This window comes from Bufo bufo, chromosome 1 (assembly GCF_905171765.1).
Source record: "Bufo bufo chromosome 1, aBufBuf1.1, whole genome shotgun sequence".
Taxonomy (NCBI): domain Eukaryota; kingdom Metazoa; phylum Chordata; class Amphibia; order Anura; family Bufonidae; genus Bufo; species Bufo bufo.
The window spans coordinates 139,689,300-139,712,239 of record NC_053389.1 but is presented as its reverse complement, the minus strand read 5'-3'; the positions used below and the strand labels follow the sequence as shown (position 1 = coordinate 139,712,239).

Here is a 22,940-nt window from a genome sequence, read left to right as displayed (position 1 = left end):
AGGGCTATAAGGATTATTTGTTTCAGTTTACAGTATAGCCTTCGCAGGAAAGGATGATGAGTCTCTTGTATACCTCAAGGCCCCCGGGAGACCTGTGTTGTATTTTTGAAGGGAGTATTTGAGATATTGACATCCCAGGTCAAACGACATTAACCTCTTTATAAGATAATAAATTCTTTCACATATCTGAGAATAGGTCAATACTAACTTCAGCACTTGTTCTGTTATCTTACATTTTTTTTATATTATGCTGCCAACAACCCTGAATAGATTAGATGATCCTACCAACATATCAGTTTAAAAAACCTTCAAAGATCCTTGGACATTTTAATAAAGCCTCTCATATCTCCACAAATAATACAGCAAACTAAGCATGTTCCAGTTATCTTTTATGTCCAGTATTGCTGGCTATTAAAGATGAATTGTTCAGGAAAGCTGCTTGATTTGGAAGCAATGTAAAAGGGTACATCCCGAGGCTTAACGTGAAGCTTTTTGGCTTTGGGCACCAAGTGTCAGGTGGAACCCCTGCACTCTCTATAGCTATACCATTGGTGTGTTTACATTTATTACTGTAGTTGCCTCCTTATTTTCATTTTTCTAAACTAATCACTATTGATGAAAAAAATAAAACAATAGACCTGGGCACCCTACATTCTCCAACATTTCTCTTTTCGGTTTTGGAAGACATCAAGCTCTAAGATATCCAGCAATAGTTTATAAATGTTAGAAAAGAATCCATTTACTATCAGCTTGGTTCTGAAAAAACCCTAAAATTCCACCTTCCTGATGGACATGTGCGAAGTTTTACATTGATCTTTTTTTTACAGTTGATCTTTTTTTACAAATCAGATTGTAAGTAGCAATTTTGCTGCCCATGGGGAGACTATGGACTCTAAAGTTGATCTGGTCTATATAGGTGACTCTTCCCAATTATTCCCAGTTGAACCTTTGCTCTTGGCAAAACAATGGCCAATATTATAGTAAGTGGTTGGATACCTACTACCAAAGGACAAAAATTGTGCACAGCCACCAGAAAGCTGGAGTTTGAGGATAGTTTTAGAGTCAACTGTAATAGCCAATAACCAAGCAAGCATTAAAAAAACTGTAGGTGACATAAACTTTAGCTGAATACTCTTGGTATTCAAATGTTTCATTAACTGGAAGCCTCTTAGCACCCACCACCTACCTTCCCATTATATCAAAAGGACAGTAAGGATCCGTTGTTCAGAGACTATATTCCACTGAAGATACTGGGGAATCTAAATATATCTAGTGATAGAGACAGGGCCGGGAAAGAAAAGATTGTATTGCCTGATTAAAAAGGGAGAGAAATCAGCCTTCCACACACAGTTTGGAGAATTGCGTATGTCAGCTGTGAAGACTGTGTTTGATGTGTACAGTGTCTGTGTTACTCATGCATAAACTGCTGCAGTAAAGTACAGGGAACCAGTTGCACCAAATCCGGCCTAATCATTGACCCACACCTTAGGGAACCTTGCCTTACACCTCCAAACCTAGCACCAATGGCACCCCAACGTACACCAGGCTGGGAGTCCCAAGAGACAGGGAGGGCCCTGAAGGGAATAAAAGTTGCGCCCTTCTTCATCACTACGTGGCTCAGGGAACGTGTGCAGCAATCGGCACATATGGGTGTTGTTTTTGTGAATCTTTTGGCTCCTGCACAGTATTGTTGCCATAGTTTTATCCTATCTGGGTTGGAGTATACACAATGCAATGAGGAAGCATCATCTTGATGGCCTCTGTTTTTCAGCAATAAAGCAAACCGATTGATTATTAGCTAAGACAGGGTGAACTCTGGCAAGCTTTGATGCTTGCACTGTTTAATGTCCTCAATTATCCGATATCATCTGAGACACCTAATAAAGAACAAATATTTAATGAGAACAGCTTCATTATCAGCAGACATGGCAGAGGAAAACAGCAAAGAGATAATTGTTTAATGAAATACAGTAATTAAATTGTAAGACCAAAGATCCTTTCACATGGGATTAAGCATTTCGAGATACTAAAGATGTGCTGAAACACCAGATTTGGTAGGTTGTGACTGAAACAGAAAGATAAAATATTAGAGAACATTGCAGTATATTGTCTCAAACATCAGATTAATTTGTACCTGTCCACGTGTTCATCCTCAAGCACCCTGCTGACATTGTTCCTTATGAGCGTGGCCAAATATGCCCCGATTTCTCAATCACTTACAATCTATGACACAGCTCATGGTCCAAAGGCATCAGCAGAAAAGGGTTCCAAACTTGTGTTTAAAGGGATTTCTAACAGTTCAATATTGATGGCCTGTCCTCAGGATAGGGCATTAATATCTGATCAGAGAGGGGCTGACTCTCAGCACCCCCTGCTGATCAGCTCTTTGAAGAGGCTGCGGCAAACCAGGAACCATTGTGTTCTCTTCCTTGGCCAGTGATGTCATGTACATCGGTCACATGGCCTATGTGCAGCTCAGTCCCATTCAAGTGAATGGCTCCAGGCTGCAATACCAAACACAGCCAATAAACAATGTATGGCACTGTGGCCTCTTCAAACAGCAGATCAGTGGCGGTCAGACACTCACGATCAGATTAACCACTTTCCTTCCACCGCACGACTATATATGTCAGCAGTAGGGTAGGCATTCCAGTGTTGAAAGGTCTGAGCCTGCTGCAGGCTTTGATGCCTTTCACAAGCATATTCCAATGCAGTCCTGCAGGTGGCAGCACTACATTGGAATATACTGAATCTGTTCTATGCCAGGATTAGCTGAGCAGAGTGGGCACAGACAGGACAAGCAATGTGGGCCCTTGTTTACATGGCTGGGATGCTTACCCACATGACTGCTGTAACCAATATGGCAAAAAAAACGGCTGAGGCCAGTGACTGGTTGCAGGGGTCATGTGGGGTATACAGCTAGGTCACTGCTGCAGGCATGTAAACAAAGTGGAGAGGACAGGGGAAGTGGCATTGGAGTAGAGGACGATTCAACCGGTGATCCAGACATTGACCCAAGGATTTATACTGATCGCCATATTTGAAGTTGGGAAATAAATTTTTCTCTCTTAAAGGGGGTTGTCCACTAGGATATGCCATACATGTCAGATATACCTAGGACCTGCTATTTTCAAAATGAGGCAATTGAAGTTAAGGGAGAGCAGCCATGCATGTCAGTCGACCCTCCATTTATTGCTATGGGACTTCCAAAAATAGCACACTTGCTTGACTGTTTTCCAAAATGTCCATAGCAATGAATGGAGAAGACACAGTGCTCAGTGTTCTCTCCTTCAGTTTGGGACCCCTTTACTGGAGCGGCCCCACCTTTGGTATCTATCTAACATTTATGGCATATCCTAGCAATATTTTATAAATGGTGAGATGTTACAACCCCTCTAATATGGGCAATTGGATCTGCCTTGGGGTAATTTTTAATGACCTCAAACTAGTATTTCTATAATTCTCTATACACTCTGTGGTTATTACTAATACCTTACACCACCTTGATACATATAAGGTTTATTTGCTCTTGGTAATCTTGAACACGATTCAATAGAAAATGCATGTTTATGATAATGATTCGAGGCTTCACACCCTCTTGTGACTCTAAATGATAAGAGGATTTTACATTCAACAATGTTTTTCATCAGCTTTTGTACGGTGACATTTTAATCTTGCCTATCTTCTATTTTTCTTGGCACACCAGGACCCTCGTCTTTATTGAAGCAATTATGATTGTTCTGAATTACATTATGCTTGACTTCCCGTGTATGTGTTCTTATTTAACACTTCACATTTAAAGACTATATTCCCAAAGGTAACTTGTTTTACCTTTTACTGTGGTGTTATAAAAAGAAACTCCAGTAAAATCTGAGGTATCCCAAAGTATCACTCTGTAAATATCCAGAATATGTTCGAACAACTCCCTCTGCAGCCTTACACACATGCACATGTCATCTACACTGAGTTCAATGGCGGGCAGTGAATACTGATAATGTGTCAGAAAACATAGTTATTATATTATTATTTGTATTATTATTATTATATATTATTTATTTGTTTGTTTGTTTTTTAAGACGCACTTCAGCAATTTTTTTGAACATGTAATACTAACTTACTAGGAAAGGTCTAGCAGTGTAATTTGTTTCTTCCTGGATCAGTTGCATCCATATATTTTGAACCCAACCCTTTCATTAAAGGCAGCTGCGTCCTGTGATCACACATGAGGCACATGCCTATGTAGACAGGTTAGTGTAACGATCGCGTTCACACACACACAGGGGGGAGGAAAGTGACCACTGCGCTCCACCCTTACCCCTGGCCCTGCCTACTTGCCTCGCGAGTCCTAATGACAGGGGACAACTGGACGGCAATCCCTAACTTGGAATAAGTGCAGGGATGACAGACAGACAAACAACAGGACGTGAACGGACTGAGTCAATACCAGGAAAGCTACAAAGTACAAATGGAGCAAGCAGAGAATTGTCAGGAGAAGCCGGGTCATAAATACCAGGAGAGACGAGAAGTACCAAAGGAGTCAGAAGAGGATCGTCAGGAGGAGGCCGGGGTCAGAATACCAGGAGAGCAGCAAAGTACACAAGGAGCAGGCAGAGGATCGTCAGGAATTCAGCAGGAGGTAAGTACGCCAGGAAAGACCAAATCACAGGTGCAACCTAAATTAACAGGCAACCTGTGGCCAGCAGGCTGCCTGTATTTATAGTGGGGAGTGAGGGTCATGTGACGTGGCCAGCGTCACATGACCGACAGACCAACCAGTCAAGCACCGAGTGATCAGCTCGGCGCTCAAGGCAGACTTAGGAGCAGGGAGCCACCCAGCTAGTAAAGCCGCCCTGGGAACGAGGTAAAACACAGATCCTCGTTCCCGAAGCTAAGCAGCAGGTCTGCGGCTAATGGGGGACCGAGTGCACCTTCGGAACCCCTTTACAGTTAGTCTCTCCTGTGTGACCGGCGTTCTGTGAACTATAGGATTGTATCATCACCTATCAAATCCCTCCTTTTAGCTTTTGGACACTTTCTCCACATCCCACTAAGCTCAACCCTATTTTTTCCATTACATATCCCCCATAGTGCAGTAATATAGCGCTAAATCTTACAGTGATTAGCTGCAGAGCTACAAAACTCCTGTGTCTATACTATCTGGGAGTTCTGTGTGCCCAATGTCTTGTGTAGTTCTATAAGATTCACACTGCTCTCCCCTGCCTCCCACCTCTAAGAGATGTCAGACTGAAAGCTATCACAAGCAGGAGGCAGGTCAAGCAGGCTGAAGCAACATCATATATGAATGCACTGAGACCCTGCAGTGTGAGGGAACAGAAGTTCAATGTCACCTATCTATCAATGGCTGCACTTAGATAGGACTCAGGGCAGATCAAGTTCAGTGTGACAATACTAGGCACCCCCGTCTATGCAAAGCCAGAGACATCATGGAAAATATAGGCTGCAGCTGCATTAAGGGAGCCATACCAAGGGGAACAAGATGGCAGACAATGCATAAATGGCATCTAAAATAGGCATACTCAAGGCATAAACAACAGCCTATACATTATTCTTTAATAATAACCTATGTTACACTAGCTAGGCAAAAAACAATAATGTTGGAGCGCTTCTTTAAAGTGATATATTGGTGGCAATGATGTATTCTGAGCATACTAGGAATTATAATTTCACAAGAATTGGGAAGCCCCAGGTTGCAAACCACTTTCTTACAATGTACTTCTAATGAGTGATAATGAAAGAGAAGGGTGTATTGCAGAAGGGCTTTGCCACACTGCATTACCTCTCATTGACCTCCTCAAAGTGTGACAGCAGCTTCTGCCCCTGTTGTAACTCTCCCATGCATTGTCACATTGACTTCTGGCCTTGACTTTTTATGTTCTTTTAGATCTATGTATGAGCCTCACATTACAAGCTGCCCAAACATCTTTCCTTCATTTCCTTTTAATTTAGGTGAATCAGTGTTAACCTACAGAGCAGGATATTGAAAGAAAAATCATCATTAAAATGAACATTTGCTTTAAAAAAAAAAAGTAACCAGAATAAATTGTGTAGTAGATAAATTGTGAGAAAGTAAAATATATAAATTTCTTCTTATTATTAAAGGTGATTTTCAGACACCCTTCACAGTAGATGACAGTAGACCCTTTGACCAGATGTGCTCAACTTAAATCTCTCAGTGTAGGCTCCATAATTCAGATGTCTTAGTTTGATCTATATTGTCTTGTCACTTGTTCCCACCAAGCTGTCACATGATGACAGGTTCGAGTTAATCAGAGAGGAAAATAGAACAGTTGGTGAGCCCTCTGGACTTGTACTAGGAAGCTCATCTTTATCTCCTTGCTGCAATCTTTCAGGGAGACTTTCATAAACCATTCTGTCATGGACTACATCAACCATAGATGTTGACCTTAAAGGGAACCTGTCACCTCTACTGACCTGTCCTCGCAGTGGGCTGTCACTTCTAGGCTAGTATTCAGCACTTTTACAGTACCGATAGGGCGAACCTTGCAGTGTGCACCAGAGCTGTGAGGGAGAAGAGTTTGATAAGACTTGTGACCCTTCCCTCTCCCACCTCAATTCCATGACTGGCAGGTTTCTTACCTATGTGAAACATGAAAGAAACCTGCCAGTCATGGGCAGAAGGGGAAGGGGGTTGCGCCCATGAGTTTCATGAGACTCTTCTCCCTCACAGTGCTGGCGAACATAAACTACAGCAGGTGAATATCAATACAGTTTTGCCACAGGGAGCAACGGTAGGATAATAACTAATAAAGAATAAGGCAGTCTTGATAAATAGTGGTATTTGGGGAAAGTGATCTAACATTTGGGGATACATTTATATTAGTGGCACAACCCCTTTAAGGACATGGAGGAGTCAACTCATTGCACATATAGTTTTCTATCTGTGCCTGACTTTGTACTAACTGTAGGCGACAAGTCCACTTCAAACATCCAATAAGAACATTTGCCATGTTACAGAAGAAAGGACTTGACATTTATCTATTGGTACTTGTAGGTATGAGAAAGATCTGCTGAGGAGTAGCTGTCATTAATCATCCAGGCATAATGAGTGTCAGGAGCTCAAGGTGAAAAGTGTAACTTTACATAGTGAGGTGGGAAGACACAAGTGCATGCCACCGTGCCATGTTTGTCTATCTAGCACTAGGATTAGAGCACAAGGGAAGGACGGCTTATTTTTCAAAGTCACGTGTTGCCTGTGATTTATTTTCATATCACAGGGAGCTTTTAAGTTTTTATTCTTTGTTAACGTCATCGGGCAATGAAACACGGCTTTTGGTGTATTTAAAGAGTTATACGCCATTAAACATTAAAGATGCCGACTTTCTTCAAGGTCAGACATAGTTTTTAATGATTTCTGAGGTTCTTGAGATTTCTGAGCAGCAGCTTCCTCTTAACCCTTTCTGGTTACAGGCTCTCCTAATGTGAAATGATTATTTAAATGTAAATGTATATATGGGATACTGTTCTTCCCATTGTAAATTTTAAGAATATTAGAAGTAACCAAATGAAACCGTGAAGCCACACACCCAGTTATGTAACATTAAGGTAACTTCTAATATTCTCAGCAATTTGTCAAAGGAATTGATGACACCATGACTGTAGATACAGTGGTCTGCCAAAGAAACTTAGTGCAGCAGATAAAAGACACATCATGCTTGCATTCCATCAAAATCGGAAGATGTCCCATAGGCCATCAGCTTAGAACTGACAGAAACCTGTGGGACTTAAGTACACCCATCTCCTGTCGGGAGAAGTCTGGTCAGAAGTGGTCTTCGTGGAAGAATTGCGGCTAAAAAGCCATAAATGTGACACGGAAACAAGTCCGAGCAACTCAGCCATGCATGAAAACATAGGAACTAGGGTGCAAAAAAATGGCAGCAGGTGCTCTGGGCTGATGAGTCATATCTTAAAATATTTGGCTGTAACAGAAGGCGCTTTGTTTGCTGCAGGCAGAGCGGTAGAATATTAAGTGTTTGCAGGCAACAGTGAAGCATGGTGGATTTTCCTTGCAAGTTTGGGGCTACATTTCAGCAAATGGAGAACGGGATTTGGTCCCGCCAGAGGACCTGCGGCAAGCATGATAACATCACTGTGTGTGCGCAGCATGATCACATGGTAACGTCATCACGCTCACCACAAGTCCTTTGGAAGATTTTTTCTATCAAGACGGGAGCAGACAGCCTCTCCGCAGTCAAGTAGATGAGGTGAGTGTATATTTTTTTTACTTGTAGCCACTATTTTAGGATTTGTTACTACGAAGTGCAAGGAAATTCGGCTTTGTGCCAAATCAAAATTTTCCTGAAATTCGGATTGAAGTCCACTTCCGATACTTCGATTTGCTAAGCGCTACTTGACATTATCAAGTCTGTCTGGGATTACATGAAGACACAGAAGGATTTAAGATAGCCTAAATCCACACAAGATCTGTGGTAAAGTCTGCAAAGTGCGAGTTCCTTCAAAAACTGTGTTCAAGTGTACCTAGAAGAAGAACTGATGCTGTTTAGAAGGCAAAGGGCGTTCACTCCAAATATTGATTTGAGTTACATTTCTCTTGTTTATTCACTTTGCAGTTTGTTAATTGATAAAAAATCAACTATCAGCACTTCTTTTTTTTTGAAGCATTCTTACTTTGCATTATTTTTCCACACCTTCCAGTTTTTACCCACTCATCTCAAGGCAAACAAAACCAGTCGACCATTGAATTCCAAGTCAATGGATAGCTGTTTTTGCATTGACAATGCCCACCTTGGGGTTGCCTGATGACTCCCATAGCCAGGAAACTGTCACCAGATCCTGCCAAAATCAACTGATTGAGATGATAGTGTTCTAGGCTTAGTAAATATTCGTCTATTCACATATAATTTAGTTATTATAATCCCACTGTACAGGGTGCTATAATCTTGAGTGAATCCCACCCCCCCCCCACCCCCTCAACTGCACCTGACACAATATTAAACAATGATTATGTTAATCACTTGGCGAGATAAAAGAGAAGGTGCTGTAATTTTATACACTGACTCCCTGAAAAGCTCCTGCTATATTTTGTCTCTGACAACAATACCAACGGCTGTAAGGATCTAACTCTGTGGATGAATTGAAAGTTCCAGTTCTGAATGGGACAGAGAGCAAGTTCTTTTCTTTCCTAAATGCTAAAACTTGTTCAGCATAAGCTGCTTGTGGAAAGAAAGGTCATAGGAAGGGCTTGCAGGAGATTCACTATTCTTTCAGATTAATATGAAACTCAAGAGTTAACTAGTCAAGAGGGAGAATGCCCACCCAGCTCACTATAAAATTAGTGTGCAGGCTTCCTATCCAGGAGACACTGTTCTTTATCCTGTTTTAGGGAAGGTTTCTCATATTATCCAAGTGTTCTCCCATTTTTAATGCCCTATTAGTGAGTTTTGAGATAATATAGGAGGTCCCTCATTCAGGAACTTCATCTTTCTATTCATCCATTCATTCTTCTATCTATTCATCTATATCTATTGCTCATAATCGAGAGTTAGAAAGAGTATCTGTCTCACTGGAGGACCCAGCATGTCCATGGATAAGACAGACAGCCAACTGATGCCAATGAGAACCATGTAATTCTTCATTTCCTCTGTTATGGCATTGCAGGGAATTGAAAACTTGCAGCCAAGTTATCCTACACGATATAGCTGATCACTTAGGTTCCTACCACTGTGAGCAGATTATGGTTGGAGGAACAAAATAGGATATTCCAAAGTAGACAATCCTTTTGAAGGATAGCTCCACTTTTTTATATGAATATATAAATCATCATGTTTGTATGAAATGTGATTTGATTCAGGATAATCAGAGAGAAACAGAGAGTGAGAGAGAAGGAAAGACTTTTCCAGACACTATTAATTCTTGGTTTATTTGTACCCAAACTAAATTGTCCGGACAAATTTGCCAAATCAGAGCCAAGTAAATTTTTAAGAAACTCTCTCATCTCTAGTTCCCTTTTTAGGACATTTGTGTAATATCTTATGAAACAAAGATGGGAAGAATGTTCACTAAAGGTCCCCCAATGTGCCACGTGTGGACTAATTATTTTATTTTTTCAAACCTCTATGCAGGTATATGTTCTGCTGAATGACTTTAATGAGCATGATATATTTTCTAAACAATATAAAGTAGTTGATTGGTCACACATTGTTATGTTACAGATGTACCATCTATCATTCAGTAGGCTCATTCTCCATCAGACAGGCCAAATAATCAGCAAAAATTAGAGGAAACCTTAAAGCAGATTTCCACTTTCAAAACCATTTCACAGTTTCAATCTAAATGAAAAAAATTAATGTTTTTAAAACTCTGCTGGTTGCCCTTGGAAACAGACAGCATTTTAGCTCCAACCTGTAGTCAAACATGTGACTTGACAGCTAATCTCCCAAAATGCATTGCTCTCTTGTCACTGCAAACCAGGAGGATTCTGAACTGAGAAGAAAATATCATGTTATTCAGTGTCAGTATAAAATAATGGGGTCATTTATCAAACATGTGATGTATTTTAAGCTATGACATGTCAGTTTTCTGTTAAGAGATGTTGGTGATATCCCATCCCTAGATGTTTATTATCCATATTTTTAGACAGATATTTAATACAATTTATACACCCTTCCTATTCACCAAGGCCTGAACTAGATACATGTTGCTTATAATGTCATATGAGACAAGCTGTGAGTTTTCTGACCGGTGAAGGCGGAGCTATTACACAAAGTAGGAATTTAGGCATTTAACAGATTTTAAGTTAAAACACATGAAGCTCACAAACAATGTATACGTTTGGAAGTGTTTAGAAATGTGTGTTAACATCATATAAACAGTGTAAAAGCTTTCTTAGCGGATCGGAAATAAAGAAAAAAGAGTCAAGTTTATTTTGTTTTCCTCCTGAGTCCTAAAAATGTGATGCACGAAAAGTGTTCATCAAACCGCACAGTCTCGCAGCTCTTTTTATCACTGACAGTTTATCTAGACGAGCAAAGAAGAGGGATAACATTACCATGTAAATGGAACGGTCCTAATCTGTCTCTGTAACATAATCAAATTCAACTTCCACTACAGCTGAAGAATGTTCCCATATAAACTGTTTTCCTATGTGAGTCGCATGGTGTTACTGTTATATCATCCCCTGAGCCTTTGCTCATCCATCATTTAATAGTATAGATAGAAGATGGCACAGGTCAGACTGAGTCTCCCATTATAGTGCTGGGTTTTGCCATATCTTGATCTGCTGGTAGTCTCCCCCTCCTCCTCCATCCCCAACCCCTTTGCCTGGCCATTGGGTCAAATCCCAATTCTCTTGTTTGCTAACAAATAACTTCTTCTGGAGAGGAAGTTCTTGCTACCCAATCATTCTAGATCCCTTGTCTCCATGGGCCACTTAGCAACTACATGGTCTGCCGTTATGCCATCATGAGAGGTTTCAGGAGTGTAAACCTTTAATATGGTATTAAGATATTGGCCGAAAAAATAATAATGTCACATGTCACATAGCTCTAAGGGTCTATAAGATTACATATTTCCAAGGACATCACCTGCTCCCCAAATATCTGAGCAGTTCTTGCTCTACTGGGAATTTTGTTAAGCAGCTGTAGACTGCTTATCCACCTACATGCAATCTTATTTATAGGCTTTGTTCCTTCTATTATTGAGCCTTTTTTTTACTGACCCTCGGTTACAGACCGTATTATATTCCAGAGCTGTATTCATTGCTGTACTTTTTGTTATTAGAAACAGCCAGCAAGCTTGCCAATGGACACCACCCCTAACCGTTTAGCTGAGCTCTTAAATAGGCATTTTTTTAAAAATTTCATGGTATTGTACAGGGTCTGCAAATACCGTTCTCTGAATGCATATCTCAAGATAAATATCCGTGGACCAACATGGATAATTGAAAGATTTTAGCTCTGAGGCAATCAGAATTGTGAATGCAGGTGTAAACTATAAATACAGGCTATGATTCATAATCAGTACAGTGCAATTACTGTCAAGGTACAAGACACTGGACCATAGCTCTCTGCTTTCAGGATTGTTGAGAATTTATATTTGGTGACCAATACTCTGGACTTGTCTGATTATCCAAGGAATGCCAGATTATTAGAATATTGCTAGAGACACCATACCTTGGATGTAGGGCCACATGGAGACATTTCGTTTTTCAAGTTTCCACAGGAGTGAACTATATTGCACACAACTCAAAGTATTCTTCAAGGAGTTGGCAATCTTTTGGGGAGATTTTGGCACACTTACCTGCTCACTGCCACTGGGTCCCAGCTCCTTTGCTCCCCGTCCTCGTCTGCCTTGCTCGGATCCCCATTGTCAGCATCTGGTTTGAGATTACTGCAGCCAATCACTGGCCACATCGGTGAACTGCTCCACTAACAACAAGTCAATTGATCATATGACACAAGGGGAGCAGGTCAAAGTGGATGTTGACAACTGAGGATAGGGAGAGAAGAAGCCAGGACCCAGCAGTGGGGATGCTTTCCTTTTGGCAGATCTGGCCAGGAGGGGGGTTTGCCATAAATCTGCCAAAAGGTGGTCAACCCCTTTCAGGGCTTGAACTGTACCTCTTAAAATTTAAAAGGTTGCATTACAAAAACTTCAGTGTCACTCCAGTCTAACTGCTTTGGCACGTTCAAAACCAATATAAAATTGAACTGATCTAATCCAAATATATGATGAAATAGTAGAAAAGAACTTTATAAAATTTACATGAGTATGGAATTATATACAGTAATTAACGTATATACACAAAAAAAATGATTGACCTCTAATCTTTAATTAAACACAAAGTAGCAAATATTGAATTTAGATATATAACAATAAATGACATCAATCAAATGAATGTGAGTCAAGATGCATTGGCCAAACCAATGAATCCATTAAATGGATTGGAAATCACAAATGTGCTGAGACACGCTATATAATTAACCTACATGCTGAAATTTTTTTTTTCTTTAAATGTCAGAGATCTGATTCATTGTCCAATGCCACTGAAAGTATGCAAAGAAAAAATAATAATTATAAGAATTTCTATTATGTTATAACATAGAAACATAGAAACATAGAATGTGTCGGCAGATAAGAACCATTTGGCCCATCTAGTCTGCCCAATATACTGAATACTATGGATAGCCCCCGGCCCTATCTTATATGAAGGATGGCCTTATGCCTATCCCATGCATGCTTAAACCCCTTCACTGTATTTGCAATATAAAGAAAAAGAAAAAAAATTTCTATTTTTTCTTTTTACACTTGGAATATGATTTACTTACAGTGCTTAGACTAAATAATGTGTTCTTTCCTCCTCAGCAAATTTTACCTGATTCGGAAGTGACGTCACAAGATGAAAGCCTAAGAAAGGTACGGTAGGAAATCAAATATACTCTTATTTTACTTTAAGACAATGAGCTGACTTTGTATTCATGTGACATAATTCTTATTTTTTTTATCACTAAGCTGGCATTCACATAGGGGGTCATTTACTATACAGAAATGCGCCTATATAAGGTGTATTTCTGGCACAGATTGCGGTGCAATGGTTAGTTGCACCGCTATCTGTAACTTTTCCCTGCTGACGCCAGGTCTAAAAAAAATGGGTGTGGTGTGGGTGGGGAAGGGGATGGGCCAGCAGGCCCATCTCATTCATCATTTTTTACAGCGTAGAAAATGGTCTAAATGTAAGCCAGTAAGGAAGCCGGCGCCTCTTCATAACTTCGGTGGATTCACCGCCAGCTGATCTTAATAAATAGAGTTTTAGCCCTCCGCAGAGTTTTCCATCAGGGGTATACATCTGAATACTCTAAAACGGTACTCAAGCCTATACCATGATGGGTACATTGACTTTAATGGGTTTAATAGTGCTGGAAGGATTAATCTCTGGACTCCTCTTGACCTGTTTTCTCCCACTATTTTGGGGTATTCAGATGTATACATCCAATTGAAAGCCTGAGGAGGGCTAAAAAGCTATGTGAATGCAGCCTTACTTGGATCATCTAGTATCATTTGGGAGTTCAAGGCACTGTCTCTACATATTATATATATATATATATATATATATATATATATACTGTATGTATGTATATGAGTTTTTAGCTTTATAATTAATTACAAAAACCAGACTTTCAAACTTTCAGAAATTTACCTATATGAGGCGTATTTCTGGTGCAGATTTTGCTCCGCAATCTGTGACTTTTCCTCACACCAGGTCTGTTTTAGGCATACTGGTCTAAATTTAAGCCAGTAAGGAAGCTGTCTTACATTTAGACCGGCGGTGGATATGCCGAAGTTATGTAGAGGCACCTCTACATAATTTTGGCAGATCCACCACCAGCTAAAGGTCTTATTAAGACCAGCGTCTAAAACGCCATTCTTAATAAATGTGCCCCCATATCTTTTGATCCCATTTACTTTGCTAAAGGCTCAATTAGCAGCAACTATTCTGTACATGTGTGGGGACCATTTTTCTTGTGTGTCCATTCACTAGAATAGGTGAGTCATGTGGGAAAATTGGACCCAACTGGTGCATGTTGCAAAGTTCTCTGTCAGACTGGCCCACCAGAGTACAAGAGAAACCTATGGTGGGTTCTCGTTCTCATGCCATGGACTCCAAAGGTCCAGGGGGAATAATCTGGGACCAATTACTAGGTTTTGTTTCTTTGAATTAAAACCTATTAGACTTTATTGATGATATATGGCTTGGATCTTGAGAGTAATTTCCTCTGGTGGGCCCAAGGAACCCCAGTCTGACACAGAAGTGGAGTGGACCAATGGTTCATATGGAAAACAAAACTTGTGAATCGGTCTATTGACTAAAATGAGTCAGTGGTCAGTGTGAGTGCTCTCCATTCTACACTCAAACAGCGTACACACGAACATCGTTCATCTGAATGAGCCCTAAGTGAAAGGCTTTGGTGTGTTATGAAACATTTTTGAGATTTATTTGAATGGTAATAAACTAAACTATTCTCAAAGTACTGTAGAATTTCAATGAATGATAATATAGCATAAGAATTAAAGTTGTATTCTTATTTCAATTATTATTTTAAATTTGCCCTTTAAACACATTTAAAAATGTACAAAATTATCTTTTTTCCACCATTTAGGGGATCTGTTATACTATGTACTCTTGCTCCATTTATTTGTTTATTGTCAGTTTCCTTTGGATATGTTCATCATCATGATCCTACAGCTGTGGCCGCACTTGAAGCTGTAAAGGAAACATGACATATGTGGGGGAACAGTGATAAAGAGGCTTATATATAGGTATAGCCTCATAGGTTTTCTGATGTAGTTTTGGAAGCCAAAATCAGGAGTGAATCATAAAGAAAAGAAAGTATAAAGGACAGATACTATGTCTCATATTTTTTAAATTCACTTCAAAATTGTCTCAGGAAGCCGGACCGTGTGTCCATACCCTACAGGAAAGCCTTATTTACTATGTGTGCTGAGGAGCGCTCTTCATTATTTAGATGCTGACCCTGCTACAGAATGGTTTGTGGGTGCAGTCCCACCCGCATTTTAGAGGACTAGCAATGAGCAATGAGCATGAACAGAAAGAATATGCAAAAATGTAATCGTTACATCTGCTTCATTAAACAAAATAGTTTGGGGACGTTTTTAGCATATCTAGAGGAATTTGTTAAATAGGGGAGATGGGAATACTTTTTAAACGGCATTATTTCTAGTCATAAAAATTAGATGAGTTTTCAACTTTTTTAATTGATGCCATAACCCTAGATTTATGTCACTGGTTTAATCAGTGGTGGTCGACCCTTCAAATTTTTACTAGGCACTATGTTGCATTCAGCTTCTTTGAGAAAGAAGTTTAGTCTTATATTTCTGATTATTATTATTATCATTATTTATTATTAAGGCGCCATTCATTCTATGGCCCTATACATATGAAAAGGGGTATACATACATAATACAGACAATTGCAATAAGCATGAACAAGACGAGTTACAAACTGGTTTAGAAGGAGAGAGGGCTCTGCCAGCGAGGGCTGACAATCTATAAGATTTAGGTAAATAAAGCTAAGCTATACTATCAAACCCAGCATCTGGACAGAAGTGATTGCCAGCTCTTTTTTATTGTGTTCATGGGAATCTAATGGTTGAACATCACCAATCATACATTGATGGAATGATTTAAAGTATCACTAAATTTTTAACAAACTTTGCATTATTCAATAGTACAGTGTGTGTACATGAAGAATAACACTATTTCTGGCTATTATATCACTTGTACGTGGTATTATTAAGCACTTTTCCTCTTGCTTGCTGAATACCTAGGTTGCAGTTCTCTCAGACATAGTGGGTGGAGGCTAGCTGCTCTCCACTGCACACAGAAAATAGAGAAGAATCTCCTTCCTATTTCACAGTCACTAAGAAGCAGCACCAGGATAGTGGAGGACATTAGAGAGAAGTACAGTCCTGTATGTTTCTGAATAAAACACTTATACTAAGCTATAACCTATATATATTGCTGTGTAGTTCCTCTTTGTCTGTGCTTGTTTCCTTAGCTCCTGCTCACTCCTCCCCCTCCCCTCTCCATAAGAGGAGAACTAGACATTTTTCATTGATAAAACATATTACAAAGTTTCTTGTGGTCACTTTTACTAAATGGCCCTGAACTGCTTAGAGGGCTCAAAGAGGAAAGATGTAGACTCAACTTTTAGGCACTCCACTATGGTTCATAAATACAATTGCATTTTAAAAATGTAATATATGCAAAGTGATCTCTTTGTGTGATAGCTAAAAACAAATTCAAGTCAAGTTTAAAAAAAATCTTTATTAGCACAAGCTTTTTTTCTTCTACTATTTGTTTCCTAAATTTTCCTAAATATATCCAGTTCCTAAAATATCCAGTAATATTGGGTGTATACAACCTGATTGCACTCTGTACTTCTTTACAGAAAGTTCTAAGTGTCTAGTCAAGATCTCTAAGGCTGAGATTTACATGAATGTAAATATTTTAGCAATTACATCACTTGGCAGAGGTGCGGTGCTGGTGAAATGGGACTGCACTGTATGTAAAATATATTTGCTTTCCAATAGTTAATCTTTATGTATTAAATGACTACAGATTGATGTCTCCTGATGTGCATCTGATTGTGTTTGTTTCTGAATGCAAAGTTATATAAACCATAGCAATGAACGTCATTTTTTTTTCAGGCATTTTAGCTTAAAGTTTTGCTTTGATGACATTTGTTTTACTTTTATATGAATATGAAACATGTCTGAATTATTATTGTAAATGACTTGTGTGGACTCTTTGGCTGGCTAGAACAATATAACTGCAGAGAATTTGGATACAAAGATGTAACCTGTTTTAATGCATCAGGAAGAAAGAGAACCGTGTTGTGACCAAGTAGTGACCTTCCGAAAGGACCAATGTCTATAGGGATGACCTTTTTACCTTCAGAACCTCCATAACTCACTCCATGCTGTCTGTGACTCAGTGGGATCTTTTCTGTGTTTGGAGACGAATCAACAAGGTGGCAGTACGACAGATCCTCATTACCATACAACTCTTTTAGTTAACAGTCTCCAAAGCATTGGAGTCAATTCAGCCATTCAAATCCTGTTATACAAGTACATATTCACAGAAATCTACCAACTTTTTTTCAACTACCTGAACACATAAAAGATCATTTAAAATTGTGATATACAGTATTTCGACTACATTTGAATATGTTCCTAGTCTTTCTTAGAAGTCCTAAAGTTTTGAGTAAAAATATAATTGTACAAAAAAACTGGTTTGGTAATAGTTGCTGGGATTTATGAGGTCATAAATTAATTTAGGGATGGGTTGGACATTTTAATAGTGGGGGGGGGGTCAGTAATGTCAAAGCTGTAAGGTAAAGAGTTCAAGTACGTGGAGGGAGCAGTTGCCTTGCTTAAGCCTTATAGAAGGAGATGTGTGATTTACTCTCTGGAGCAAAATGATGGCTGGTCCTTACACGATAATCCAAATTATAATAAATCGATAATTTAATACTCACTATATGGGAGCAGATGCTTTTTTTTAGTTTGCACCATTAATATTTTTTTTTATTATTTTCCGAGTATTAATATTTTAGAAGTTTCCACTTGTTGAGTCAGTTATAGAAATAAGGTGTTTGTTATTGAGAAGATCATACATGCTTAAACCAAGGGCTAGCATGATGGCAGGTTCAGTGGACAGAGTCAGAACCAGTTGTGTCACTGCCCTCGTTGCTTTTAGATTGAGACCGGTTATGGCAAGTATGTTTTTGGCAGTCATAATACCAGTGGCGTCTCTAGCTTTAAAATTTTGGGGGGGCACACTGGGGGCCAGGACAAAAGTAGGGGGGGGGCAGCTATAACAACGATACATTTACACAAGTACGCTTAGAAATGCTGCGATACTTTACCTAATACCTAAAACCGCAACAGGGAAGAAAAGTCCAGCTGTCTGTGGTTTTAAAAAAAATAAAAAGAAAATTACTCATATTTCAACATGTCCTAGCTGCCTGTGGATGACACTTTTATAGGGAGGGGGATCTGTGGATGACACTGCTATGGGGGGGATCTGTGGATGCCACATACCGTATATAGCATCTTATGCTATATGTGTCATCCACAGATCCACCCCATGACAGTGTCATCCCCATTTCCCCCTCCATAACAGTGTCATCCACAGATCTCCCTCCCCGCCTCTCACAGGAGTGTACATTTGACATTTCTAAACTGTGGCGGATCCAGAGCCTGGTCTCAGGAGGGGCACTTCCAGATTATTTTCTGTCCGCCGCCACAGAACAAGGGTGCTTATAGAACAGACTACACAGTGTAGAGGTATACTTTACATTGTGTGGCACAGTGTAGAGGTCTTATTCCAAGTCCCTTTTAGAGACCCTCGGGATGTAAAATGCAATTCATATACAATCTGTAGGACCAATAATCCCTTTAGGGGTCCCTAACTAATATATATGTGAAAAACTTATCTTTATTTAATTTAATCTATTAAAGACATACAAACACCAAAGAACACTGTTTAAAATTATCAGGGTCCAGTGAGTATAAATAGGTGGTTCGTATTAACACTGGTTGGCCTTTGTAGCCCTCTATTTAACCACTGGTGCCTATTGGTAGCACTGCTTATAGTGCATAGCAGTCCATCCTTATAGGATCTACTCATATATTAGCTCTGTGGGGTGGCTATCGCCGTTCACTCTGATCAACCCTTATATTTAGGTCGCAGAGTATAACTTTGATTGTTATTTGATCCATTCATTTAGGGCTACTATTGATTGCAGCACTTTACTTGTGTGTTGCAACTGCAGCACATTGCCTATGCGCTACAGTTGTTGCGATCTGGGGGAGCAACTCCGATACACCTCCTATATCATTGCTGGTGACAGTGCAGCTGTCTACTCTTGTTTCTATTGGACGCTCCACTGATCGATAGCTCACACTTGGTCTACTGCCAATTCCTATTGCTAGCTACAGTTCGTATCCCTTTGATGCTTGTGTTGCCACATGTAACACGGTAACTACCACCTCGCTCCGTATCTACTTGGACTGCCTATGCCACTTGCGGTGATAACCACCCCACAAAGCTAATATACGAGTAGATCCTATAAGGATGGACTGCTATGCACTATAAGCAGTGCTACCAATAGGCACCAGTGGTTAAATAGAGGGCTACAAAGGCCAACCAGTGTTAATACGAACCACCTATTTATACTCACTGGACCCTGATAATTTTAAACAGTGTTCTTTGGTGTTTGTATGTCTTTAATAGATTAAATTAAATAAAGATAAGTTTTTCATATATATATATTAGTTAGGGACCCCTAAAGGGATTATTGGTCCTACAGACCGTATATGAATTACAGTGTAGAGGTATACTGTATATTGTGTGGCACAGTGTAGAGGTATACTGTACATTGTGTGGCACAGTGTAGAGGTATACTGTACATTGTGTGGCACAGTGTAGCGGTATACTGTACATTGTGTGGCACAGTGTAGCGGTATACTGTACATTGTGTGGCACAGTGCAGCAGTATGCTGTACATTGTGTGGCACAGTGTAGAGGTATACTGTATATTGTGGGGCACAGTGTAGAGGTATACTGTAAATTGTGGGGCACAGTGTAGAGGTATACTGTACATTGTGGGGCACAGTGTAGAGGTATACTGTACATTGTGTGGCACAGTGTAGTGGTATGCTGTATATTGTGTGGCACAGTGTATGCTATATGTGTATAACATAAACATATTCCACATGAAAACTTACAATTACTTGGCTTGGCCCTTGGGGATCTCAGACACCACTTCAACACTTTGGCCGGGGGCTCGACGGAGCTGATGTTGTGCTTTATCCTAATGAGAAAGATTTCATAATAAGGATTTGGAGAAGGGGCAGAGGGATAGCAGAGCAGGAAGAGGCTGGTGCTGCTACTAGGGGGTCATACCATGGGGGAGTAATAAAGCCCACCATAATGCCCCCCCCAGTAGTAATAATTCTCCTTATAATGTGACAATGCAAAAAATACACCTTGTAATCCCCCCAGCTGAGCTAATGTCCCTATAGTGCCCCCATAATGTGCCAGTATAAAATACCCCTATATAGTGCCCCCAGTAAATGCCCCCATAGTGCTCTTCTCCCCCCTTCCTCCTAGTGCCCCCCATAATGTACCAGTATAAAATGCCCCATATATCGTGCCCCAGTAGATGCCCTCAGTGTCCCCCATAATTTGCAAGTATAAAAAAAACCTTCTTAGTGCCCCCGAAGATGACCCCATAGTACTCCTCTCCCCCTTCCCCATAGTACCCACCATGTGTCCCAGTATAAAATGCTACTGTACAGAGCCCCTATATAAAATACCCCTTCTTTGTGGCCTCAGTAGATGCCCCTATAGTGCCCACCAAGAACGTGCCAGTAATAAGTGCCCCCATCAAGTGCCAGTAATAAGTGCCCCCTATCACGTGCCAGTAACAAGAGCCCCCCATCACGTGCCAGTAACAAGAGCCCCCCATCACGTGCCAGTAACAAGAGCCCCCCATCACGTGCCAGTAATAAGAGCCCAGCCCCCCATCAGGTGCCAGTAATAAGAGCCCAGCCCCCAATCACGTGCCAGTAATATGTGCCCCCCATCACGTGCCAGTAATAAGTGCCCCCATCAAGTGCCAGTAATAAGTGCCCCCCATCAAGTGCCAGTAATAAGTGCCCCCATCACGTGCCAGTAACAAGAGCCCCCCATCACTTGCCAGTAACAAGAGCCCCCATCATGTGCCAGTAACAAGAGCCCAGCCCCCATCACGTGCCAGTAATAAGAGCCCCCCCAATGTTCCAGTAACAAGAGCCCCCCATCATGTGCCAGTATTGTAATAAGCCCCCCATCATGTGCCAGTAATAAGCCCCCCATCATGTGCCAGTAATAAGCCCCCCAATGTGCCAGTAATAAGCCCCCCCAATGTGCCAGTAATAAGCCCCCCAATGTGCCAGTAATAAGCCCCCCAATGTGCCAGTAATAAGCCCCCCAATGTGCCAGTAATAAGCCCCCCCAATGTGCCAGTAATAAGCCCCCCAATGTGCCAGTAATAAGCCCCCCAATGTGCAAGTAATAAGCCCCCCCAATGTGCCAGTAATAAGCCCCCCCAATGTGCCAGTAATAAGCCCCCCCAATGTGCCAGTAATAAGCCCCCCAATGTGCCAGTAATAAGCTCCCCAATGTGCCAGTAACAAGAGCCCCCCTTATTGTGCCTGTAAAAATATTGCAAAAAAAACCCAAAAAAAACATTTATACTTACCTCCATGTCAGCGATGCGATGCAGGCCTCTTCCGGCCTGTGTCTCGCGCTGTGTGGCTCAGGCGGCGCGATGATGTCATTGCGCCGCCTGCGCCGGCCTCTGATAGGCTGCCGGCCTAGTGCCTGCAGCCTATCAGAGGAAGGGGAAGGGACACGCCTTTCCCTCCCCTGCCCCGCCGCAGCACAGGCAGATTACTATGGAGATGAGCGCAATGGAAGCGCTCATCTCCCTGTGCCCGACTGCGGCAGTGCGGCGGCTCACTTGGGGGGGGGCATTTTAGTTGGGGGGGGCACATGGGGGGGCACAGCGTGATGTAGGGGGGACGTGGCCCCCTCTGGCCCCCCCCTGGCGATGCCACTGCATAATAATACTTCTGCTGAGAAACATTTAAAGGTTCTATTAGCAATACCTCAGCTTTTTTAAAGGGTTGTCCTATTTTAGCAACCTTTTCTTTTATCTGCAGTCATACTGGCCGGCCTGATCATCCTGTTTTAAAGAGCCGCAGATCCTTAAATAATGTGTTGGAGCCACTCTGGAGAGTAGAGATGGGATCCCAAATGGGGCTACCCTCTCTATGATATGCATATATCTGACCATAGCAATTCTTTTAATGGCCCCTATTGCTAACTGTATTAAGGTTCAGTATTTTGTGCCGTATATCAAACAATATACCCCAGAGCTTCTGAAACTGAAGGGATAATAGGGGACAATACATTCCAGTTTACAGAATCCAGTGGAGCAAGATGCAATTCTTTTAAGGGGACTCAGCATAAGAAAACAGTGTGTACCATCATAATGCATTATTGTAAAGTATTATTTAGGGCCTTATTATATAGACTTTGAATATAGGCATGTGCATAAGCCCTAACAGTATTTCGATTGGTAAGAATTATGGTAGGCTGCATACTTTGGATCTTTCATATCACTTCTGTGTGCTTTCTAAATGGACAGGATCCAGAGGTGATGGTAAGATGTTTACTCTTAAAGAGGACCTGTAACCTATCCAGACATGATTTTTTTTAGTAACTAATTGCATTCCCCGTGTAATAACAATTATGGAGCATCTATTTTTATGACTCTATTTCATGCCATTCCTTTTTTATTCCTGCTAGAA

The 22,940-nt window shown here is 40.8% G+C and overlaps 1 protein-coding gene across 6 annotated transcripts in view; it reads left to right on the top strand.

Moving 5' to 3' along the window:
- Positions 1-22,940, top strand: part of PRDM16 (PR/SET domain 16) — a 569,108-nt gene that overhangs the window by 276,674 nt on the left and 269,494 nt on the right. For all 6 annotated transcript variants that reach the window (XM_040430034.1, XM_040430046.1, XM_040430029.1 and 3 more), the window contains exon 3: positions 13,363-13,413. In XM_040430034.1, coding sequence (XP_040285968.1) covers positions 13,363-13,413 — 51 coding nt within the window. The remainder of the gene's footprint in view (positions 1-13,362; positions 13,414-22,940) is intronic.